The sequence below is a fragment of the Notolepis coatsorum genome (genome assembly GCF_963971535.1).
Source record: "Notolepis coatsorum genome assembly, chromosome: 1".
NCBI classification, from domain to species: Eukaryota; Metazoa; Chordata; class Actinopteri; order Aulopiformes; family Paralepididae; genus Notolepis; species Notolepis coatsorum.
Genome location: NC_140165.1, coordinates 290,625,279 through 290,650,836, shown reverse-complemented (window position 1 = coordinate 290,650,836; position 25,558 = coordinate 290,625,279). Strand labels below are relative to the sequence as shown.

At 46.5% G+C, this 25,558-nt stretch overlaps 1 protein-coding gene across 1 annotated transcript in view; it reads right to left on the bottom strand.

Annotated features, from left to right (window-relative positions):
• Nucleotides 1-25,558, bottom strand: part of cntn5 (contactin 5) — a 586,736-nt gene that overhangs the window by 176,687 nt on the left and 384,491 nt on the right. The window contains exons 4-5 of the mRNA XM_084320137.1: nt 18,772-18,895; nt 18,482-18,657 (exon numbers count right to left, since the gene is read on the bottom strand). Of these exons, the coding sequence (XP_084176263.1) occupies nt 18,482-18,657; nt 18,772-18,895 (300 nt within the window). The remainder of the gene's footprint in view (nt 1-18,481; nt 18,658-18,771; nt 18,896-25,558) is intronic.

Genomic DNA, 25,558 nt, shown 5'->3' with positions numbered 1-25,558 from the left:
GGAAGGGGACAGTAACACTCAAAACCAAACACAACTCAGACAGTGCTGGAATAGTGCTGGTGCTGAGGATATTAAAATATTATCACAATACTAGAGTGACAATATTGTAATATTGCGACATATTGTTAAATTGTGATATATTGTGATTTATGACCTTTATATATATATATATATATATATATATATATATATATATATATATATATATATATATATATATATATATATATATATATATATATATCATCTTTAAAGATAAAGTTGTCAGTCTGTTCATTTTCATTGCAGCTAAATGGGATTGTCAAGCAAAACTAAAAAATCGGAAGGTTCCCAGTTCGATTCCTGCTCCTCCCGGGCAGTGTGTTGAAGTGTCCTTGAGCAAGACACTTAACCCCTAACTGCTCCTGATGAGCAGGTTGGCACCTTGAATGGTCACCTCGGGAACATGTCTATGTTCCCCGGGTTCCATGTTCCCCGGGTTCTATGTTCCCCGCTCGCGATAAAAAGGGTCCTATGTTCCCCGGGTTCTACAGTATGTTCCCCGCTACCGCTACCCGCTCCCGAAAAAGCGACCGAGTTGTGTGAGGGCCGACCATGTCAGCTTGCTTCATTCTCTGTCATTACGGTAGTGTTCTCAAACGTACACGTCACGACTAAAAAAAGGTCCTATGTTCCCTGCTACTACCGAAAAAGCGACAGAGTTGTGTGAGGGTGTAGATAGATGGTGCAACAGATTTGCACGTAGGCCTATCAAAGATAATATGTTCAATGAATACACCATAGTATTATAAATGGGTCTTAACAAGATAGCCAACATCAGGTCACCGTATAATTCGATTTAGCTAACGGGATAAACATGATAGGCCGAAGCTGCAAGAGCCTGTTGGCTGCACTGAAGTCCAGCGAGTTGCTGATCCGCAAGTTGCCTTTCCAGAGCCTGGTCAGAGAAATCGCCCAGGACTTCAAGACCGACCTGCGCTTCCAAAGCTCTGCTGTCATGGCTCTTCAGGAGGCCAGTGAGGCTTATCTGGTTGGCCTGTTTGAGGACACCAACCTGTGCGCGATCCACGCCAAGAGGGTGACCATCATGCCCAAAGACATCCAGCTGGCCTGCCGCATCCGTGGAGAACGCGCTTAATTTGGCTGTGTTTTTCTACATTCATAACCCAAAGGCTCTTTTAACCTGTTCCACCCAACGGGACCGGTACCGGTCCCGAAATGCCATCTGGTCATTAATCTATATTTTTTTGACTGTTGTATACAATTAGCGATTAAAATTTCAAACGTATTCAAGTATTAACATCACTAACATGTCACAACAGCATGTAGAATGTATATTATCATCAATATGTTAGTTTAGCAATAGGTTAAAAGTGTCATTAGATAGATTTAACTTTTCGATTTGGACAAGTCTAGTCGCGAGGGCGACCATTTTGGATAATTTTGAACCATGGGAATTGTAGTCTTTTTGCAGCCATTTTGTAGAGGACATGCATAGTTGTCGATCAGCGTTGGAATTTTTCAGAACTACACTTCCTGGAATATTCTATAGGGGTTCAAGGTTCAGAGTTCTGTATGAATTATATCAATAACTGTTATTATTCGGGATAATAAGCCACAAAAGGTAACGTTAGTTAGTTTCTCCTCCCTATTGTTAGCATGTAGCAACAATTAGATCTGAAATTAGTTTCAAAATGGTTGCACTGTGGTGAAAATAAAAAAGTACAGTCGATTACAGTAGATTTCATTATCTGTTCGTATGCACGCCTGGTGATACTAAATCCAAATTGAACTCGGGCATTTGAAAGATAATATATGTATATATAAATGTGCAAATTGGCTATAATAAGGTAATTTATAAGCCTCCTATTCTATATTCTATAATAATATTTCAAATTGCATTGGTCCGGATGGGATAATTCAGTACTGTATCTACAGAACCTTCTGTTTAATCATCTTCCCTTTATTAATTTCCTTAGATTTTTTGTACACATGATCTCAAGAAGGTACTGACGTTTTTAATGTTTGGTCATTATTAGCATGGTGTTATTCACTGTCAAAGATGCAAAGAAAAATCATAATTCATATTATCCTTTGTTTCATCACAATTTAAGCAAGCCTAGTAATAGACACAATATTTGTAGAACTTAGAAGTGGAGCAATATTCCATTTACCTAGGTATATATTTTAGGCGGATTTTCACCACGGGTGGAACAGGTAATGTAAGATCGAATAGAGCTTCCTGATCATATAATATCTACTCTATTGCGTTGTGTTTCTATAGCTCTATGTCGTATTACTAAAAACTGTTGTTGCACGGCGGAGGAAAGGAATCTCTGAGAGTGTTTATATTTCCCAGATCTGTTTTATTCAAAGTCCAAAAAGTGTACAAGCATAGTCTGGTTCAATCCATGAAAAATGCAATGATATTAATGAAAACAGGTACTATGCCTCCAGTCATTAATATCAGTCTAATAAAAAGTAGTTAAAGAATAATAATCTTCAATGGAGCTTTGGTTGTGGAGCCTCGTTGGTTGTTGATTCCCGTTTCCAAGGAAACAAAAGGAATCTTTGTTCTCGTCCTCAGCGTCTTCAAGCAGTCCCCCCTCCGTTTGGTTTGTGCATACAATGTTTCCAAGAGCTTCCTTTTTCGTCTGGTCTGTGCAGACCCCTTTTAACGGCTAAATCCCGCCTCAGAGAGAACGTTGAACTAGTTCGTCAGAGGGCGGATCTCTACGGCCTGATTGGCTAAAGCTCATAGCGGCCATTTTGAATTAGGGTCGGCGGCCATCTTGCTTCTTAAAGAGGCAGTCCCTCTATTTTTAAGGACAAAATACTGTTCTGGAGTTTTAGCGTTTAAAGTATACAGTATTTGATTTTACTAACTAAAGGATTAGAGATTAGTTATGGCTACATTTAAACAGTGAATTTAAGTCTTTTCCTGATTTCTATAGGTTTCTAGATACCAAATTTAGCCCTATTTTCTAGTTTTAACAAGAACAAAGGAATCTATCTTTCTATATTTCAAGTAAAAGGTTATTTGACTATTCTCTTATGTTTAGTTTATTTCCACCATTCTGTCTTTACTCCAATTAGGTTATTTTATCTAACATATACTTTAAAGGGTCTAAAATCAGCCTACGTTGTTTTAAACTGACCAGAATTAAAATATCTCTACTTTATGGTTATTTTCCTGTATAGTTCAAATGTCTAATACCATTATAACTACGTTTTAAACCAGAACTATTTTCCTGTCTTAGCCAAGCTAGGCGGAGCCATCTTACAGACATTTTGCTCTGTGCTTTCAGGGCCACCTAGTAGCTCTTTGAAGCGATGGAGCAGATGGTCTCCTAAAAATGTGTTATCTGCAGTTGGGGGAAGTTACCACTCTAATGTTAGGTGTCTGTGACAGCCCTATTGTTCCCCTAACCCAAGGGCCCCAAGAATTTCTATAGCTTTGACTGTTAAAAAGAGCGGGGGAGAAGATTTAATCATTAGTCTACTGTTTTTACTGTTTACCTAGCAAGCCCTTTTCAGGTCCTGCTTAAAGTAAACAAAGCCATCTATTGAAATGTTAACTTTTAGTAGGGTAGATTAGACCCAAGCTCCTATAGATTTAAATACAGTCTCTGGTCTCTTGTGTCTTGTAGACCCGAGTCCTGTTGTATTTACATAGTGTGTGCCCTCTGGTAAACTCTATCGTTACCAGAGAGACACCTTTTAGATTTTAGTTCATTCAACTAACTGACTATACCTCCTTACCAATAGAATTCCGACCTGTAGCTAAAAATGCTTGTGGGAATTACATTTTGATACAGAAATATACCACACAGGTTAAGAGCCACCACCGTAATCATGAAAAATACACTCCATTTACTCATTAATTCGACATGCTTTTTGTATTATAGGCTACATTATTCTGTATTTTTCTCAAAACGATTACTATAGGCCTATAGCCTATACAAACATGCAACATATGTATTCAATGAGACACATATATATATATAGGCTTATATATAATTCTGTATATATAGGCTACATTATTCCGTATTTTTTTATCAAAACCAAAGAAATACAGTAGAGATATGTCAATAATCAATCCAAAATCATTTATTGCTTATGCACACATACACACACACATACACAATGGTGTAGATGAAGACAATACCAACATCCAAGTTGACTGTTAGACTATTTAATTGATAATTAGGCTTGTTATATGATTGTTAGGCTATTATTTAGATGTTCTAATTGTCCTTAATTATTGTGTTCCATCCGGCTAAAGGACAGGGCCAGGGCAAGGACAGGGCAGGAACAGGGGCAACGGAGAGGGGAACAGGGACAGGGGCCCGGGGAGGAGGGCTGGAGACAGGGACAGAGAAAACAGGGTTAAGGCCTAGGACAGGGCGAGGGACAAGGGCACTGGAGAGGGGAACAGGGACAGAGGCCCGCGGAGGCGGGCTGGAGACAGGGACAGAGAAAACAGGGTTAAGGCCTTGGACAGGGCGAGGGCTGGAGCTGCTTACAGGGATGGAGTAGGAGCGCGCAGGCTAGACGTCTGGAGGAGAGCGCGCCGGCTCGGAGAGACGCATCCTCCCGTAGAGAATTAGAGAGCGATGCACGTCTGGAGTGGAGCGCGTCTGCTTGGAGAACGCGCCGGTTCGGAGAGCGCGCCGGCTCGGAGAGACACATCCTCCCGTAGAGAATTAGAGAGCGATGCGCGTCTGGAGTGGAGCGCGTCTGCTGAAGGAGCGCGTCTGCTGTAGGAGCGCATCAGCGCGGAGTCTGGAGTGGTGCGCGTCTGCTGTAGGAGCGCATCAGCGCGGAGTCTGGAGTGGTGCGCTCTGCTGTAGGAGCGCCTCAGCGCGGAGTCTGGAGTGGTGCGCGTCTGGCGCGGGGTCTGGAGTGGTGCGCGTCTGCTTGGAGAACGCGCCGGTTCGGAGAGCGCGCCGGCTCGGAGAGACACATCCTCCCGTAGAGAATTAGAGAGCGATGCGCGTCTGGAGTGGAGCGCGTCTGCTGAAGGAGCGCATCTGCTGTAGGAGCGCATCAGCGCGGAGTCTGGAGTGGTGCGCGTCTGCTGTAGGAGCGCATCAGCACGGAGTCTGGAGTGGTGCGCGTCTGCTGTAGGAGCGCCTCAGCGCGGAGTCTGGAGTGGTGCGCGTCTGGCGCGGGGTCTGGAGTGGTGCGCGTCTGCTTGGAGAACGCGCCGGTTCGGAGAGCGCGCCGGCTCGGAGAGACACCTCCTCCCGTAGAGAATTAGAGAGCGATGCGCGTCTGGAGTGGAGCGCGTCTGCTGAAGGAGCGCGTCTGCTGTAGGAGCGCATCAGCGCGGAGTCTGGAGTGGTGCGCGTCTGCTGTAGGAGCGCATCAGTGCGGAGTCTGGAGTGGTGCGCGTCTGCTGTAGGAGCGCATCAGCGCGGGGTCTGGAGTGGTGCGCGTCTGCTTGGAGAACGCGCCGGTTCGGAGAGCGCGCCGGCTCGGAGAGACACCTCCTCCCGTAGAGAATTAGAGAGCGATGCGCGTCTGGAGTGGAGCGCGTCTGCTGAAGGAGCGCGTCTGCTGTAGGAGCGCATCAGCGCGGAGTCTGGAGTGGTGCGCGTCTGCTGTAGGAGCGCATCAGTGCGGAGTCTGGAGTGGTGCGCGTCTGCTGTAGGAGCGCATCAGCGCGGAGTCTGGAGTGGTGCGCGTCTGGCGCAGGGTCTGGAGTGGTGCGCGTCTGCTTGGAGAACGCGCCGGTTCGGAGAGCGCGCCGGCTCGGAGAGACACATCCTCCCGTAGAGAATTAGAGAGCGATGCGCGTCTGGAGTGGAGCGCGTCTGCTGAAGGAGCGCGTCTGCTGTAGGAGCGCATCAGCGCGGAGTCTGGAGTGGTGCGCGTCTGCTGTAGGAGCGCATCAGCGCGGAGTCTGGAGTGGTGCGCGTCTGCTGTAGGAGCGCATCAGCGCGGAGTCTGGAGTGGTGCGCGTCTGGCGCGGGGTCTGGAGTGGAACACTGGAATACCTCCCGTAGAGAATTAGAGAGCGCAGTACTGTGTCCCACTCCAGGCAAAACGGCGACAGGTGGCGAAGGCTGGCACCTCGTCTCACGCCGGAGATGAAACAGCATCCAGAATACAGAAACAGATACAGATAGGGAATCTCCCGTAGGAGTTTACAGATAGAGAACGACCCGACAAGGACTGGGGGGGAGATCCAGGTATTTAAAGCCCACTGGGGCACTAATTAGAACACACATCAGGTGCGTGAAGGTAATTGATACTTGACTAGAAGTGTGTGTTCGGCACGGACCAATCAAACACATAATGAAAGATAGTCCAAGGGTGTGGGCTGCTGAAGAGCAGACGAGAGTAAACGAACGCGAGGGTGGGGGCTAGAGAGGTGAGGAGACAGGGAATTAAAGGTCCAGGGAACAGGAATTAAAGGTCCAGGGAAGAGGCGAACCTCACAGTAACGACAACGCGAGGGTGGGGGCTGGTGAGGTGAGGAGACAGGGAATAAAAGGTCCAGGGAACAGGAAATAAAGGTCCAGGGAAGAGGCGAACCTCACAGTACTCCCCCCTCCACGGGAGCCACCGGGCGACCCAAAAACACAGACAGAGGGGCAGGGGACATAACCAAGGCAACAAACAAAAAATTGGGCCATGCTAGCGGGGAAGCTACACCCAAAGTGGGACTAGCAATGGGACAGGGTAGCTGAGGGGTAACTAGGGTAGCTGAGGGGTAAACTAGGGTAGCTGAGGGGTAACTAGGGTAGCTGAGGGGTAACTATGTTAGCTGAGGGGTAACTAGGGTAGCTGAGGGGTAACAAGAGGAGCTGAGGGGTAACTAGAGGAGCTGAGGGGTAACTAGAGGAGCTGAGGGGTAACTAGAGGAGCTGAGGGGTAACTAGAGGAGCTGAGGGGTAACTAGAGGAGCTGAGGGGTAACTGCCAGGGCACTGATAGCTACAGGGCCTATGCTAGCTGTAATGCTACATTAACATAGAGGCTGCGCTAGCTGCCGGAGCTAGGCTAGCAGACAGGGCTGGACCAGCATGAGAGAAAAAGCTAGCTGGAAGGACAGTCCTAGCTGTGGGGAAACTGACCTTGCTAGCTGAAGGGGCAGTCCTAGCAGTGGGAGTAAACTGACCTTGCTAGCTGAAAGGGCAGTCCAAGCAGCGGGGAAACTGACCTTGCTAGCTGAAGGGGCAGTCCTAGCAGTGGGAGAAAACTGACCTTGCTAGCTGAAGGGGCAGTCCTAGCAGTGGGGAAAACTGACCTTGCTAGCTGAAAGGGCAGTCCTAGCAGTGGGAGAAAACTGACCTTGCTAGCTGAAGGGGCAGTCCTAGCAGTGGGGAAACTGACCTTGCTAGCTGAAGGGGCAGTCCTAGCAGTGGGAGAAAACTGACCTTGCTAGCTGAAAGGGCAGTCCTAGCAGTGGGGAAACTGACCTTGCTAGCTGAAGGGGCAGTCCTAGCAGTGGGGAAGACTGACCTTGCTAGCTGAAGGGGCAGTCCTAGCAGTGGGGAAAACTGACCTTGCTAGATGAAGGGGCAGTCCTAGCAGTGGGGAAACTGACCTTGCTAGCTGAAAGGGCAGTCCTAGCAGTGGGAGAAACTGACCTTGCTGGCTGAAGGGGCAGTCCTAGCAGTGGGGAAAACTGACCTTGCTAGCTGAAAGGGCAGTCCTAGCAGTGGGAGAAAACTGACCTTGCTAGCTGAAGGGGCAGTCCTAGCAGTGGGAAGGCTACACAAAAAGTGGAGGCCATGCAGAGGGACCGGGTTAGCTGCCTGGGCATGGCTAGCTACAGGGCCTATGCTAGCTGCAAGGGCTGCATTAACATAGAGGCTGTGCTAGCAGCCAGGGCTAAGCTAGCAGACTGGGGCCAAGCTGGTAGTAGAGGCCTGGCAAGCTGCAGGGGAGCTAACGAGGCTAACAGGGAAGCTAACAGGGGAGACTAACAGGCTAAACAGGGGAGCTAACAGGGAAGCTAACAGGGGAGCTAACAAAGGCTAACAGGGGAGCTAACAGGGTAACAAAGGACAAACTCAACATACTCTGTCTGTGCTGGCTGGGGTCGTCGACTGGTCGGGTCGTACTGTTATGGTTTGTAACCGACCCCAATCGCACAACACAAGACAGGTATGAGAGTAAGCCAAGAACTGGGCATTTATTGAATACAACAGAAAAGCGGCACTGTCCCTTTAAGGGAGAACACAAAATACTGGAAAACAAGAACTAGGGAAAAAATAGGCACTGTGCCTTTAAGAGGCGAGCAGGCTAAGGGGCTAAGGCTAAAGGACAGGGCCAGGGCAAGGACAGGGCAGGAACAGGGGCAACGGAGAGGGGAACAGGGACAGGGGCCCGGGGAGGAGGGCTGGAGACAGGGACAGAGAAAACAGGGTTAAGGCCTAGGACAGGGCGAGGGACAAGGGCACTGGAGAGGGGAACAGGGACAGAGGCCCGCGGAGGCGGGCTGGAGACAGGGACAGAGAAAACAGGGTTAAGGCCTTGGACAGGGCGAGGGCTGGAGCTGCTTACAGGGATGGAGTAGGAGCGCGCAGGCTAGACGTCTGGAGGAGAGCGCGCCGGCTCGGAGAGACGCATCCTCCCGTAGAGAATTAGAGAGCGATGCGCGTCTGGAGTGGAGCGCGGAGTCTGGAGTGGTGCGCGTCTGCTGTAGGAGCGCATCAGCGCGGAGTCTGGAGTGGTGCGCGTCTGGCGCGGGGTCTGGAGTGGTGCGCGTCTGCTTGGAGAACGCGCCGGTTCGGAGAGCGCGCCGGCTCGGAGAGACACATCCTCCCGTAGAGAATTAGAGAGCGATGCGTGTCTGGAGTGGAGCGCGTCTGCTGAAGGAGCGCGTCTGCTGTAAGAGCGCATCAGCGCGGAGTCTGGAGTGGTGCGCGTCTGCTGTAGGAGCGCATCAGCGCGGAGTCTGGAGTGGTGCGCGTCTGGCGCGGGGTCTGGAGTGGAACACTGGAATACCTCCCGTAGAGAATTAGAGAGCGCAGTACTGTGTCCCACTCCAGGCAAAACGGCGACAGGTGGCGAAGGCTGGCACCTCGTCTCACGCCGGAGATGAAACAGCATCCAGAATACAGAAACAGATACAGATAGGGAATCTCCCGTAGGAGTTTACAGATAGAGAACGACCCGACAAGGACTGGGGGGGAGATCCAGGTATTTAAAGCCCACTGGGGCGCTAATTAGAACACACATCAGGTGCGTGAAGGTAATTGATACTTGACTAGAAGTGTGTGTTCGGCACGGACCAATCAAACACATAATGAAATATAGTCCAAGGGTGTGGGCTGCTGAAGAGCAGACGAGAGTAAACGAACGCGAGGGTGGGGGCTAGAGAGGTGAGGAGACAGGGAATTAAAGGTCCAGGGAACAGGAATTAAAGGTCCAGGGAAGAGGCGAACCTCACAGTAACGACAACGCGAGGGTGGGGGCTGGTGAGGTGAGGAGACAGGGAATAAAAGGTCCAGGGAACAGGAAATAAAGGTCCAGGGAAGAGGCGAACCTCACAAAAAGAAACATAAAACTCTCCTCATTCTTCAATGACGGTATGACAGAACGCTACAATATTATATTTGATAGGTCTACGTGCGAATCTGCTCTTACGGGCAGCCTTGGTGACGAGCTGCGGGGAATATAGAACCTTTATTTCAGCGGGGAACATAGGACCCTTTTTTTGTTCGGGAGCAGGCGGGACCGGGGAACATAGAACCTTTATTTCCGGAGAGGGGAACTTAGAACTTTTTTTGTTGTTGAAAAAACAGGGAACATAGAACCCGGGGAACATAGAACCCGGGGAACATAGGATGACCCCGTCACCTCCACTGTCGGTGAGTGAATGTGTGACTGAATGGGTGAAGGTAAGTGTTACAAAGGGTCAGATTAAACCCAATGCACAGCGCGACGCAGCCCAAGCCCAGCGCGAAGCAGAGCGCGACATCGCTCACATCAAGCGCGAAGCAGAGCGCGACCGGCTACAAGCGCAGATAATGGAGCAATTGATTGCCAGGGCGACACCCCCTCTCTCCGCACGGAGCTCCAGGGCATCATCACGACAAGGGTCTAGGGCACCTTCCCCTACCCGACCAAGTGACCCGGAGCCCGGCCAACAGAAAGAGCCTATCCACGTCTCCGAACCCCCTCCCCGACCGATCCATGCGAGACCCAGCAACCGGGAAGAACCGGCCTATGCCGCCGAGAGACTGAATAGACGCCTTCAAGATCTAGAAGACCTAGCAGAGGAAGAGGAAGAGGAGGAAGGTCAAGCCCACCAGCAGCATCGTACTCCACAGGACCAGGAGGTCCAGTACAGCCCAAACTTTACCCCCGAGGCCCTGCGTTACAGACCCCCGACTCCACTCAAGGGTGAGTTTGACGCACAACCAGCCCCGAGGAACAGCACCTGGGTACCCGGGCCTTGGTACCCACCAAGTACCAGCCCACGACGACACGTACGGGGAGACTCGCCCAGGAGGCCTCTCCCCCAACGCTCACCGATGTGCCAGCCATCCATGGCATCGTACCTTGGCACACCGACGTTCCCGGATTTTACGCACGAGGACAGAGCACAGTACACGGAATTACGGATGTGCTTAGAGACTATGATGTCCGACGTCCCTGATGAGTCGTACAAATACGCTATCCTCCTCAAGCACCTCAAGGTGCCCAGAGCGCATAATATAGCGCTGGCATATTCCAACTCAAGTACCCCATACACCGCGGCTCTAGTAGCCCTCGACCAGCGTTATGGACGCATATGGGACTACGTGATACAAGAGATAAGGAATATTGACCGTCTCCCCCCAGCCACAGACAATCGCTCATTGGATGACCTCTCTATCAAGGTACAATCCCTGGTAGGGATGCTGGGGTCTCAAAAGGAAAAAGGTAGAAACGAACTGTATGCTAACTCTAATGTAGAAAGGATATTAGAGAAGCTCCCTCCAGCCCGCCAAGATCGCTTCAGGCGGCAGAGAGACCACCGTGATCCCGACGGTCCCGAGCCATCCCTCCTAGACCTGGCCGACTTCCTCGCGAGAGAAGTCAGCAGCCTACGACTGGATACGTTCGTGCGGAGTGGACCAAGCCCCAGAGATGGACCTCGGAGATCCAACGATAACCGCAGGCTGGTGACCGTCATGCACCAAGCCGAATCAGTACCGCGGAACAAGAACCACAACACCCCCTCGACGAAAGAGAAGTGGAAGATTGTATGCCAGTACTGCGAGAAAGAACATTGGCTGTCACAATGTGACACTTTCAAGAAGATGACCGCCGACGAGGTGAGTCAATGGATAAAGTCCAACCGCCGCTGTTACCGCTGTGCGCGCAGCCATATGGCAGCCGAGTGCCGCTTGAAGAAGAGGTGCAGCCGGTGTGACGGCGCCCACTTGGACGTCTTGCATGACAGCAACAGGAAGAAACCCGCACCCCCAAGCAGCACCAGAGTAAGCGTCATGTATATTGACCCCGCCAGCAGCGGGAGCTCCCGAGTGCTCTTGAAAGTGGTCCGAGTGACATTAAGCTACGAGGACAAGGTCATGGACACTTACGCCGTCCTTGACGACGGGTCAGAAAAGACTCTCCTCCTCGCATCCGCTGCAGCCCAGCTGGGTCTGCGGGGGTGCGAAGAAACGATGACAATTCGTACTATAAGAAGAGACCTGAAGACAATAAAGGGTGAAAACGTCTCCTTCACTATCGCAGCAAGCGGGCAGCCAGAGAGGCGGTATAGGATCACTAACGCTTTCACCAGCCAAGACATAGGCCTGTCGCGGTACACCTACCCCATCCCCAAGCTGATGGAAAAATACGTGCACCTGCGTCTACCTATACCGCTCATCGACGGCGCCACCCCGACCCTGCTCATAGGATCCGACCACGCACATCTCATCATCCCAACGGACCGGGTCCACATCGGGCCCAGAGGCTGTCCAGCAGCAGTCGAGACCCGCCTAGGATGGACACTACAAGGCCCCCTCTCCAGGTCTCCCAACCGACCAGCAGCCACTCGCTGCCTCCACTCCCGAATGACAGAAGAAGACACCACCCTCTTACAGCACGTCGAGAGGCTATGGACACTAGAGACAATGCCCTTTAAGAACGAAAAGAAACACATTAGTTCAAAGGAAGACATTTATGCCATAGCCCTCCTCGAGCAGAGGACAAAGAGAGTCGAGGTCAATGGAGTGATGAGATACGCAACTCCACTCTTGAGGCGAGAGGGTATGCCCACCTTCCACGCCTCAAAAGAAGCGATGGAGCGATATCTACTGAACACCGAGCGGCGCCTAGCCAGAGACCCCGCTCAAGCCACTGTGTACCGCGCTGAGATTGACAAGCTAATCACAGCGGGACACATAAAGAAAATTGACATTCAAGAGGCCGATCAGACAACCGAATCATGGTACGTGCCCCACCACAAGGTCCACCACAACGGCAAGGATCGTATTGTGTTTAACTGCAGCTACCAGATCGGATTACAGAATCTGAATAAAGAACTCTTGCCCGGTCCAACACTCGGCCCCTCTCTACTAGGCGTGTTGCTACGTTTCCGCCAAAACAAGGTGGCCATCAGCGGCGACATCAAAGGGATGTTCCTGCAGGTGCGACTAGTGGAAGAGGACAAGCCCCTGCTGCGGTTCTTATGGAGAGAGAGGATCGGGGATGAGCAACCATCCATCTATCAATGGGAAGTCCTCCCTTTCGGAACCACATGCAGCCCATGCTGTGCTACGTTCGCACTGCAAAAACACGTCGCAGAGGACCCAGCAGCCGACGAGGAGGTCCGACAAAGTGTAGAGAGGAGTTTCTACGTGGACAACTGTCTGCAAAGCGTCTCGACGCCAGAAGAGGCCGAGGCCCTCCTACTCAAGCTCCGCGCCTCCCTGATCAAAGGCGGCTTTGATCTCCGGCAGTGGGCCAGCAGCGACCCTCAAGTACTGCGCAGCCTCTCCCCAGAGAACAAGGCAGCAAGCAGCGAGACCTGGATGGCGACCATCCCAGGTGAAGCCCAAGAAATGACATTAGGACTAGTCTGGCGCTTCAAAACAGACTCGCTCCATTATAGACACACACCCCTGACCAGGGAGCAGGGAAGGTCGATTTCACTACCGACCACCAGACGGAGTGTATACAGAACACTCGCCAGACAATATGACCCGTTGGGATGTATTCTACCCTACACCACCAGGGCAAAAATGATTGTGCGAGAGCTGTGGGACAAGGACCAGGGCTGGGACGACCCCATACCCGACCACCTTGCTTCCACATGGAGAGAGTGGGAAACAGAACTCAACTCGCTCCCAGGTGTCAACATACGCCGCAGCTACTTCCCACCCACAGTGCGGCTGGAGACGTGCCAGATGGACCTGCACGTCTTCAGCGACGCCTCCGAAGTAGCCTACGGTTCGGTGGCCTACTTGCGGGCCCGAGAGGAGGGAGGAGAAATACATACCGCCTTCATCCTGGCTCGTTCAAGGATAGCCCCCCGCAAGCAACAATCGATCCTGTGTCTAGAGCTCTGCGCAGCCCTAGTAGGAGCGCAACTCGCCACGTTAATCCAATGTGAACTCACCATCCCGGTGCAAAGAACAATCCTGTGGTCAGACTCCATGACCATACTCACATGGATCCAGTCCGATTCGTGTAGATACAAGGTCTTCGTGGGAGTCAGAATCACAGAGATCCAAGAGTTAACAGAATCAGCATGCTGGGGGTACGTGGACACAAAACAGAACCCAGCAGACGTCATCACACCGGGAATGTCCCTGGATGACCTCACACGTCACAATATCTACAGTGACGGTCCCGAGTTCCTCAAGCTCCCGGAAGAAGAGTGGCCTAACCCCACCCCACGGGAGGCTAGTCAAGAGGAGGCAGAGATGAAGAAATCTATGTTCTGTGGGTTGACGCACACACCAGTCCCCACAGACCCCAACATAGACGACTGCCCCACCCTTGAGAGTGCGCAGTTAAAGACATTCCTGTGGCACCACCCTGAGGTCCCCTCCACTACTGACATTAATGCAGCTAATTACGAAGAAGCAGAACTCCTTCTGCTACAGCGAGCCCAAAGAGACTCGTTCCCCGACGAGCTAGACTGTCTGCAGGGATCAAAGCCAGTCCCGTCAGACAGCAGACTGCTCCACTTGGCCCCTGAGCGCGACGCCCATGATCTCATCAGAGTGGGTGGTCGTCTGAGAAGGGCCCCGGACTTAACGGATGACGTCAAGTTCCCTATAGTTCTCAACAGCCGACACAAGGTCACAGAGCTCATCATAAAGAAATACGACGAGGACGTGCACCACGCTGGGGCAGAGAGAGTCTTCGCTGAGATCAGACGTCGCTATTGGATACTGCAAGGAAGAGAAGCAGTACGACGCTTCCAGCGGACCTGTCTAGACTGTCGCAAGTGGCGAGCACAGCCCAGTATATCCAGGATGGCTGACCTACCCCCCTGTCGCCTCCGACTCGGCGACAAGCCCTTTCACTCCACCGGTATGGACTGCTTCGGCCCGCTGTATGTGAAGAAAGGAAGAGGGACGGAGAAGAGGTGGGGTATTGTATTCAAATGCATGACCACCCGAGCGATACACATTGAACTCCTTCCAACCATGAGTACGGACTCATTCCTTATGGCCTTCCGGAGATTCACAGCGCGAAAAGGAAAACCGTCTATATTATTGTCTGATCACGGGACAAACTTCAAAGGCGGAGAAAGAGAGCTGAGAGAGAGCTTCCAAGCTATGGGCCCAGAACTTAAGACCCACCTCGCTCCCTCTCAGATTGATTTCCAGTTTAACCCCCCGAACGCCCCTCACTTCGGGGGAACCTGGGAACGAGAAGTACGTTCAATAAAGACAGCCCTGTACGCCGTGCTTGGGGCCCAGACCGTGGCGGAAGAAGTCCTCACGACAGTCCTCACAGAGATCGAGGGAGTATTGAACTCAAAGCCCCTCGGTTACGTCTCAAGTGATGTAGCAGATGTCGACCCAGTCACCCCCAACACTCTCTTGATGGGGCGGCTGGACCCTGCGCTCCCACAGACAGTGTACAGACCTGAGGAAGCGAACGGCCGAAGAATGTGGAGGTACAGTCAAGTATTGGCTGACAAGTTTTGGAACAGTTTCCTCCTCCACTATCTACCGTCTCTACAGACCCGCCAGAAATGGGTAAAAGAAAGAGACAATTTGACGGAGGGCACAGTCGTCATGATTATAGACCAGTCACTACCCCGAGCTATGTGGCCGGCCGGCCGCGTAAGCAAAGTGTTCACTGGTGCCGACGGAAAGGTCAGAGCGGCAGAAGTTCTCGTCCAGGGACGGACATACACCCGACCCGTGGCGAGGCTGATAGAGTTGCCAAGGCTACCTGACTCCCTTAATGACGACCATGACCCACTGACTTTGTGAATTGCCCTACTCCTCACAACGGACATTGAGTAGTGGACAAGACGGTTAATCTGTCTCTGCTTATCTAACGGACGAATTAGGAGGCGGCTGTTACAAAGGGTCAGATTAAACCGAATATATATATTTATTACTTGAGATATATTGTATAATATTTGTATATCGTCTGGTATCCCTTGTATATTCTTTGTATATATACACGGAATATCCCTTTACCTAGGTACAGGCCAGACCATAATATTCGTTCTCCTATTGGACAGCGACCCCTAGGCGCCAACGGCCATACCCCCAATGGCAAGTTCAAAGCTACCGCTAAGACATGTCTCAACATGTCCAGGTTTGCGCAGTAATACGAGACAGAACTGAGGTTGGCACTAGATTATTCACCTTACGTATAAATACGTCGCAGGTGGATACAGAAGCACTTAGACCAAAACGTTGAAGCCTTCACCACGATACAACGTGCCGTGAAGTGGGCCCCTTTTGCCCCTAAATAGAGCCTTGAGAACCGCGTGCGAATAGATAGCTAAAGTGTCAGAGTTTAACGCTGTATCGTTGAGTTCGACTTATTCTATTGTAAAGTAATAGTCTATTATTTATAGTGTATCGTGCGGCTACCGTTCTACAGTGACCAGCATTACCACCGGTTCGTCGTACTCTAGCTAGTGCACTTATCCAGGCTGGGCGGCCTAAACTCGTGCCGCCATCCGAGGAGTCCTAGACGAGAACCGTTGGATATGTACACCGGAGAACCTACACCGGCGAATGCAGAGCCTTTTCCGGCTGGATTATATTGCTTTGGTACTGTGGCTGCTGGAGCAGAGAACCGTCTACCCCACTGCTGTGTGGGATCTACCCTGTGAGGAGCACCATCGAGCCCGCCTCTAGGACCACAGAGGCTGGCTAGCTTTCATCCATGCTGTCTTGCATACTGGAGTATAGCTGTTGCTTTGTCTACGGACCAAGGGATTATTGCACTGGCTCCTGTATCTGGAGTCTCTTTATTCCTTGTTGATCCAGACTTTTGCTCCCGAACATTCCTCTCCCCTGCTGGCTTACAACCGGAGGGAACCCCTTAGTATCTCCAGCTGACTACGAGTGTGCCTTATGTAATTCTTATGCTACAGGTGGCGTCAGTTATACCCATCTTATTAAGCTCATGGACTTACGCTCTTGACCTACTTAAGTGTTCTTCGCCATATAAGCGCAATTCATAATTCTCAATTTGTAACCTATTGTTGCTGCTCTAATAATAAATACCTCTAAATAGAACTTTCTTTGTCAAGCCGTATTATTGTGTGGGTGTTCACCAGATATACCGTGTACTGTATGGCCAGTAATTAAAGTACATAACTAAGTAGTGGTTTAATGATACCATACTCTCAATACAGTCAGGGAATTGTACCCCTCAGTTACAGTAAGGAACACAATTGTAAAGCACTTTGGATAATCATGATTCCTGTTTGTTTATTCAGAGCATCACTCCAGCCACTCTGGCCAAGCCATAGAAGCAGCAGAGTGTTCTAATGTTTACAACGCTAACTGGCTATACTTGTTAGCATGCTAGCTGACACTCACAACAGTGAAAATATGACTTTGTTAGATCCCAATGATTGCAAGAGGGATTAGGAGCTTAAACTGAACAATGTATTGATATTTGTCATCTTCCTTGTCACGTCTGTTATCTGAGCCGTTCATAAATGCCTCTGGTGTTTTGCACTCTGTTCCAATAGAACCGTAACGCTCTATTTTAGTAGGAGTGTTGGACGGCATATTATACAAACACACCCAACGTTGACAGCGTTAGTAACAGGCTGCAGTCAACTGCATGTGAGAATGCTGTGTGTCCTAGCTAAAGATTGCACAGGGAAGCCATGCCGTTATTAGACTCTGTGTTCTTTTTAAGATACTATTTATTTTTCACCTACAGGGCCAACTTGTGTTCGACAAACTCTCCACTGGCTACGGTACTTGTTACTGATCTGTCAGTTATACGTGGAGGGTTGAGGAGAGGACAGACAGGGCTCCAGGCTGAAATGCAGAGAGAGACCCCTCTCTGCCCCTTGGGATCTGCCAGTGTTTGTATGCGTGTGTCTACAGTATGTCTTTCAATTTGCCCGATTCACCCTGTTGTGCAAGCCTTATTTGTTCATATAGACTTTGCTTTTAGATAGTTTTCGATTGTACACAAAACGTTATCACAAGTTCTTCAGTATTTTGCATCAGTGCATTATGGGCATGTGATAAATGGGTGGGATTCTAATAATGTAATATCATGTACAGTGATAATATATATATATATTTTTTTTTTATATTTGTACTCATATAAATAAAAACAGTAGCCTACCAATGATGAATACAATTAAAAAACATTTAAATAACAAAAAACAAAAAGGGGCATTCATTCAATTCAATCACACAAATGCTGGCCTCCTGGACCGCACCAATCCCCACCATCATCTCCCCCATCTCTCCTCAGAACCTTTCCCTCTGTCGTCTCAATGCATACGGCAAGCCTATCACAGTTCTTGTGATATTTCTAACTCTACTAGGGGGGATCTTGTCTGGTAAATTAAAATTATTCAAGGCACGTTATCTGGGAGAAAACAAATGATCAAATAACAACAACCAACACCCATGAGCACCATAGCAACTGCAATACTCCATTACACTACATTACACTGTGTACAGTACTTGCCAGAAACAGACCACAGACTGAGCGTAGTGAGCCATAAGCTCCCTGTAGGCATGCCAATAAGACTGGTATGGCCATTGCTTCCGGGGAAACGACAAGGAAAACCAACAATGCATTATCCCCTGGTCTCCCTGTGTATGCCTTACTAGCTTGTGATGCTGATTAGGAGCTCTGGGATTACTGGAGGGAGAACTCTCATTCACCACTGAGGCGTGGAACTTGAGGACACCTTCCTTTTATTCTCACCATTGCACATTGTGCTAACCATTGCACTTTACTGTACAGTTTTATTTATATGTGTCACTGTCTTATATTGCAACTGACTGTTGATGGACTTATGCTCAAACTGTGAAATGGAAATAACACAGCGTACTCACAGGCAAACTGCAGAAGGGCTTCCCGACTCAACACCGTCCCAAAGCTGTTCTCCGCCCGGCACTGATACTTTCCAAAATCAGTGATCTCGCTCGCGTTGGTTATGATTAAATTCCCATCGATGAAGTTGTAGCGGTAATCTGCCTCTGCGTCCACTTCTGTCCTGTTGACAAACCAGCTGAAAAACACGATATGCAGTGCAGAGTTATTCATGTGTTTGGAAAGGACAAACCAGATTGTAACGGGCATTGGTTAGACGTACATATGCTGTACATATATATCCCAGACGTACCTGTATGTGGGGGGAGGATTCCCTCTAGCTTCACAGTTCATCATCACTTTCTTCTCATCAGAATCCAGAGCAAATATAGCATCGTCTGGCTCCTGGATAAACACCGGCCCAAACTCTTCATTCTCTAGAGGACAAACAGAAAGACAAGCAGATATAAAGACTAGGAAGGCACTCAGAGAGAGATGAAACACCCATGTATACGCTGTCAAATAGTTTGTTGTCTCAACTGATGTTTTCAAGTAATCTGATGGTTTCTTTGTTGTTGAATCAACTAAATAGGAATGAAGTAAACTTGATATTTAATATTCACTCTTTCCTATTTATTCCATTCAATGGAAAGGAACTCTAGTGCAGGGGTAGGCAACCCTAGGCACGTGTGCCTGCATAGGCACAGGGGGCAGAATAAATAAATAAAGATTTTTTTTTGCTTTGAAATATGAGTGAAATATTTTGCACTGTTGTCGCATTTATCTTGTTGAAATCCTCCCACAGGTTCTTTTTACTACCACATATTTAATTGAGACCCTTTATTTGTTTATTATTTCAATTTAGCTGGAAATACATTGCTACATCATTCAGTAACATTTGCAGAGCCTTATAACAAAAACATTATTACGGTCATCATTGTGACCAGTGGGATTAATCAACACATTTTATTATTTATGTTTCTATTTCATTGAACATTGCACATGTTAAAAGCCATTTTTTTTTACAAAAAATTTGAGTATTACCAAGTCAACTTTTGTTCTTAAAACAATGACAATAAACATAGTTTTATTAGGTTGAAATAATGTGGTTGTGTACTTATTTTTCTGTTAACGTATTATGGATTGAAAACTGAAAACCTTAATGCACAGTAATTGAACTCAATATTTTTAAGTTCTGGTAACGTATTATTATTTATTTTTTTACAGTGTAGTCTTGCGATCAATCAAAACTTATTTACACGATATACCTCACATTCACCCTCCATTCCCATCCTGGTGTTCTCCTGGTGTTCTCCATTAGGCCTGTAGGTGGAGCTATGACAGCACACGTACAGTACATGTGTGATGTGTCCAAAAATGAATGGGCAAATGTGAGTGAAATGGTCGCACTGTATGCAGCTGTTTGTCTGCATTGCATCCCCCCCCCCCCAACTCAGATTTAGGGTTGATACAACCATCATAATAATATTGTTAATAATAACAATAACAATAATGAATTAATAATGTAAAAATTATCATTAAAAATACCTGATTATGAGAAAAAAATATTACGATGCATGGAATATTGTTGAGGCACACTAGTTACAACTATATTTCAAACAGGCACTCCATGTCAAAAAGGTTGCTGACCCCTGCTCTAGTGCAATGTATTGTGTTCAAGTACACTTTTTGCATTGTCTTAACTTGATATTTACAGTGTGCAGCAGCAGTGCCTATAATACATTGCTGATGGTGACAGCAGTGTGTGTGGTGTGTGATTCAAGCCGCAGGTCTCTTCATGGCTCTGTCTACTGCACTCAGCACTCCCATGTTAGACAGTGAAATCCCCTCCCCCTTCCCCCCAATTATTAAAATTTTTTTTACAGCATCCTCTCACATAAAATTTGGTTGGTGGGACTTAGATGTTTCATTGAATTAGGTCCCAGACACATCCAGGAGTCTCAACAATAAATTCAAGGTGTCTCAACAACAATCAGTTAACACTTTAACTGCCGGGAAACGCTTTACAGCGTCATTCCCGGCCATGCTCAAGTTGCCGAAGGACGCTTTACAGCGTCTTTAATATCAATATTTCAAAAATCTGTGATCGGATTTTCATATTTCCCCTCCGCTGGCCTGAGATCCACCAGGAGGACCCACTGAGCTCTCTGGCGGTTCAGGAGCGCCATCTGGTGGCCGATCGGCGCAATCGCCAAACAGGAAGTGCTGTGAAGGTTGTGCTGGTCGGCCATATTACTTCCGGGCACTCGGTTTGGCTGCCGGCACTCTGGCTCGTCACAATATATAGCGATCCATTGCCAATAACTCGATAAACAACATGATTTGGACGTATATAGTATTATACAAGCTGGAAATGGTTCATCAGGATAAACATCCCATAATCGAAAACGGTCTACACCACGCTGATCGTCCAACGGCGCGAGGAAGATCCGGTAAGATTCAGCGTTATTTTTGATCGTGTTCCATATAAACTGTTATGATGAACATATGACCCACACTAGATGAATGATATAACGCTGCCCACGGAATTATATATATATGTGAATGAAAAAGTTTAACGTTGCTACACAATGAACAATACATATAGGACTTTGAATGGGCCCTAATAATGGCAATGTAGCAATATAATTTAAAAAGTTATAGCCATGCAAAGAAGGGGTACTTCTCCATAGACAAATAGAGCCGGCAACCTATGGTATATAATGAATTTAGCCTTAGGCAATCAAAGTGTTAATGGGATGGATGACCATGCTGACTTGAAACAGCCAGCTCAGCAGTTCAGAAACCATTATCAGATTAGAACGTCAGTGGGACTGCTGACCATGTTCTTAGCTGACTTGAAACTTAAACTGAAACGACTTAAAATGTGTCTCTACATATTCTACAGTTAAATTAAAAATTAAATTGGATTAATATACAGCATGGTTCCCTCAATGATAATGTAAAGTATTTTCCTAAGAAACCATTGCTTTGTTGCTTAATTTTTTTTTTATAATAGTAGGGATGTCCGATATTATTGGCCTACCGATATTGGCATTAAAATGTGATATCGGAAATGATCGGTATCGGTTTTGAAACAAATTATTATTATTATTATTTTTTTTTACATTTATTTAACCTTTATTTACCCAGGCAAGCAAGTAAGAACAAATTCAGATTTTATTTATTGTCAAAAGTATGCATAATGTTGTGTTAATTCCACGACAAGAGATATGTAATGTTAATTACCTGAAATTATTCAGTTTTTTGGGGGGGAAACCCTGCATATATCGGTATCGGTTGATATCGGTATCGGAAATTAAGAGTTGGACAATATCGGTATATCGGTATCGGTAAAAAAGCCAATATCGAACCTCCCTAAATAATAGTAATAACACTTTATTTGTATAGAACCTTTCATACAAGAATTACAGCCCAAAGTGCACATACAATGGGTCTCATTCCTGAACATTTTTCAAAGAGTTATTCTGGAAGACTTATCTTGGAACCACTGAGATAGAATCAATGACAAGTTCACTCTGAGTCCTGAATGTGCTGGTAATATGTCTTAAGTGGCTGAAACGGTCGCACAAATTATATGATCTGATATCTGCTTGGAGAATGGCATTCTGTCTTAAACTCGAAACGCGAGTTCCCGTTCAGGTCATTTGCATACAAAACAACGCCTCCAGAGCTCCTTATAAGGCAACTAGTGACGCAGATGTGTGAAAATTGAATGGCGGAAGTGCTTTGCGAGTCTTGCGAGCCATCAAAACTAGATTAGATTAATGTATTGGCATCATATACAGCTCGTGGTACACCTGCCGCAGCGCGCGCACACACACACACACGCGCGGGCGCAGTACTGTATATGAATGAATGAATGAAATATAATATATATAGCCTATGGCGGGCGTAATGAATGAACGCAGTATGGCTTATTATTCCATAATTAAGCCAATACTGTTCATTCGTAGGCGCACACAAGACTTGTTATGGAATATTAATGCAGTCTATTTCCACCGATTAGCTTTAATTCTTATTTATTTATCCACTGTCATTTCAGTGTTGGTGTATAGGCTATATAGTGTATTTCAATATAAGTTTAATTGATTAATGATATATTCGAAGGAATGCAGGTTTATAGCTATATCAACCCCCTCCAATGTACAGTAAATTACCAAGTATGGTTTTGTCAATATTCCAATGTACAGTTTTGCTTGTACAGTGTAAGTCTATCCCCCACCCACCCTTCCTAACCTCCTCCAATAATTTCTACGTCAAATGTACTCTCTTTTCTGGACTCTTTTTGTATCACAAACAGTACTGTATTTGCAAATCTGGTATGTCATAAATGTATAGATGTAGCAGTACTGTCTATCTGTGTCGTGTGTGTCATATATGTTATGATGAATTGAAAATGGGGGACCCTGATGTAAACAAGACGAAAGTCTTTCTCTGGTCTGCATCCCCTTAACAATTGTATGTAATTGGGCTGTACTGTACTGTACCCATTCTGCAATCTGTTAATAAAGTTTTCAATCAATCAATCAATCAATCAATCAAACAAAGGTCTGTCCCATTGTATACCAATCAATGGGATACATTGCATGTTGACCTGCATTCTTTCAAATGTATATAATTAATCATTAAAACAGATGTGTAACAAATAAGAAATACAAATTCCACAGAAGGCATTAAATAATTATTATTTTCAATCATTTCACAATAATTGCATAATTGTGTTTGAATATCTGAGTAATTAAAGTAATTATACATTTGTCCAAAATAGCTGGTTCAGATATGGTTAAGCAGCTGCCCTGTGATCAGATGAATCCATATTATTTATTTTTCCGACATCAAATGCGTAATTTCTTATCGTACAAATATTGTCATATTTATTTTAATTATGATTAATTAATTAATTCCAAGTAGGCCTGTAGCGTTGACATGAAGGAATCACTATGAGAACACAGTCTGTCAAGTTAATACAAATTTTAATTAGTCAATCAATCATAAGACTGCTCCTCAGCACTCTTAAATCTGCTCTCAGCCACGATCAAATCTGATCTCAGGAAAATTTGGGGACTCCCGCTCCCAGCCCTAATATGTCTTAAATGGGCCGACCCAATGAGTATAAAATCAACACAATAAAAGCAACGCAGATAATAAGAAAAAGGGTAAACGCAATGCAGTCTTTCTCCACTGTTAGATGCTCACAGAGTTTAACACTTCACTTGAATATTCCTGTTTATACAATGGCATGCAAATTTCTTGATTCTGATTGGCTGAAACAGTCAAGTTAGACGTGGTTATTTCTCATAAAACACGCTCGTGATCCCAGAACCCGCCAACAACCGAATTACAATCACTCCGCCAGTTCGAGTTTTTAGCAATGAAACCAAGATGGCGGACAATAATCTTTACGAATGGATGTGTTGATAGCGTCATAACGACTCATTCAAAAACGATTCTGTCACGTGGAATGTGTTAGTTTGCTACACAATGTTGGATTATGTAATTGGTTGGTCATGACTCATTGTGGAACAAAATATAAATCGCGGGAAGTCTGTTGTTAGATGCCATTCATCAAAAGGACACTCATTTCACTGTTAATACAATTTTCAAGCAATCAATCAATCAATCAATCAATCAATCAATCCAATAACACACGCTCACTTCACTGTTAAACGGCATGATTTGAAGCAGCTCGGAGGTGCATGCCATCTAAGAATGAAGTGAGCGTGTGTTATTGGAATGATTGATTGATTGATTGAACATTTTATTAATGTCCGCCTTGTTTCAAACTGGTTATGCTTAGGCCCTCTTTCGAAGTCAGTTATGCTTAGAGTTTATCTTTAGAGCAGGGCGATAGACCACCAGCCCTGATTCCAAACTCTAAGCATAACCTCACTTAAAGGGGAACTATTTTACTATTTCTTTCACTATTTGGGCACTTTTACACAATTCCTGTGAGTCTATGGAACACCTCTGTAATATATATATTTTTTGTATTCATTGTTTTGTATTTCTAATCAAGTCCTCAAAAACAGCATTTTTGTACCTCAAGATCTCGAGCTGTTTTGAGCCTGGGCTCCTAAACCACTGTGTGGCCTGCGCCGCCTCTTGAACATTAACATGCAGCGGTGACTATATGACATCACATATAGGCACATTTTCAAACGACTCAGTTCAGTGAGGGTGAATATTGTGAGAGGAGAATTGGAAGAATGCGCCAATATGAGAATTTTGAGACATAGATCATATTAATATAAGTTCACATAGCTAGGAAACAATGCTAAACACTCAAAAAGGCCATTTATAAGATAGTTCCCCTTTAAAACAACGCACCTCCCAGCTGCTTCTATAGAAAGTAGGTTTAAAAAAAATTATTTGCCTCCTATAGGGAGGCAACTTATATATATTTTTTTTTTTACCTACTTTCTATAGAAGCATCTAAGAATGAAGTGAGCGTGTGTTATTGGAATGATTGATTGATTGATTGAAAATTGTATTAATGTCCGCCTTGTTTCGAACTGGTTATGCTTTGGCCCTCTTTCGAAGTCGGTTATGCTTAGAGTTTGGAATCAGGGCTGGTGGTCTATCGCCCTGCTCTAAGCATAACCGACTTCGAAAGAGGGCCTAAGCATAACCAGTTCTAAACAAGGCGGACATTAATACATTTTTCAATCAATCAATCAATCATTCCAATAACACACACTCACTTCATTCTTAGATGCTTCTATAGAAAGTAGGTAAAAAAAAGAAAAAAAGAGAAGTTGCCTCCCTATAGGGAGGCAAATTCTCTTATATTTTTTAACCTACTTTTTCTACAGATGGTTTTGTGAATACATCTCCATTATGCTTCAATTAATGTGTGTTTATTGTATAGCAATAAGGTTGGATGAATTCGGCAATTGTATAAAGATGTAAGCACTGTCTATCTGTAATACAATTTTCAATCAATCAATCAATCAAACCAATAACACACGCTTTTTGCAGGGTCTAAGTACAAGTGATAACATAAACTAGAAATAATGGCTCAATGTACTGTAGCTATAAGAAGACCCCAGGCTTAATTTTGAAGTTTGAGAATTTGA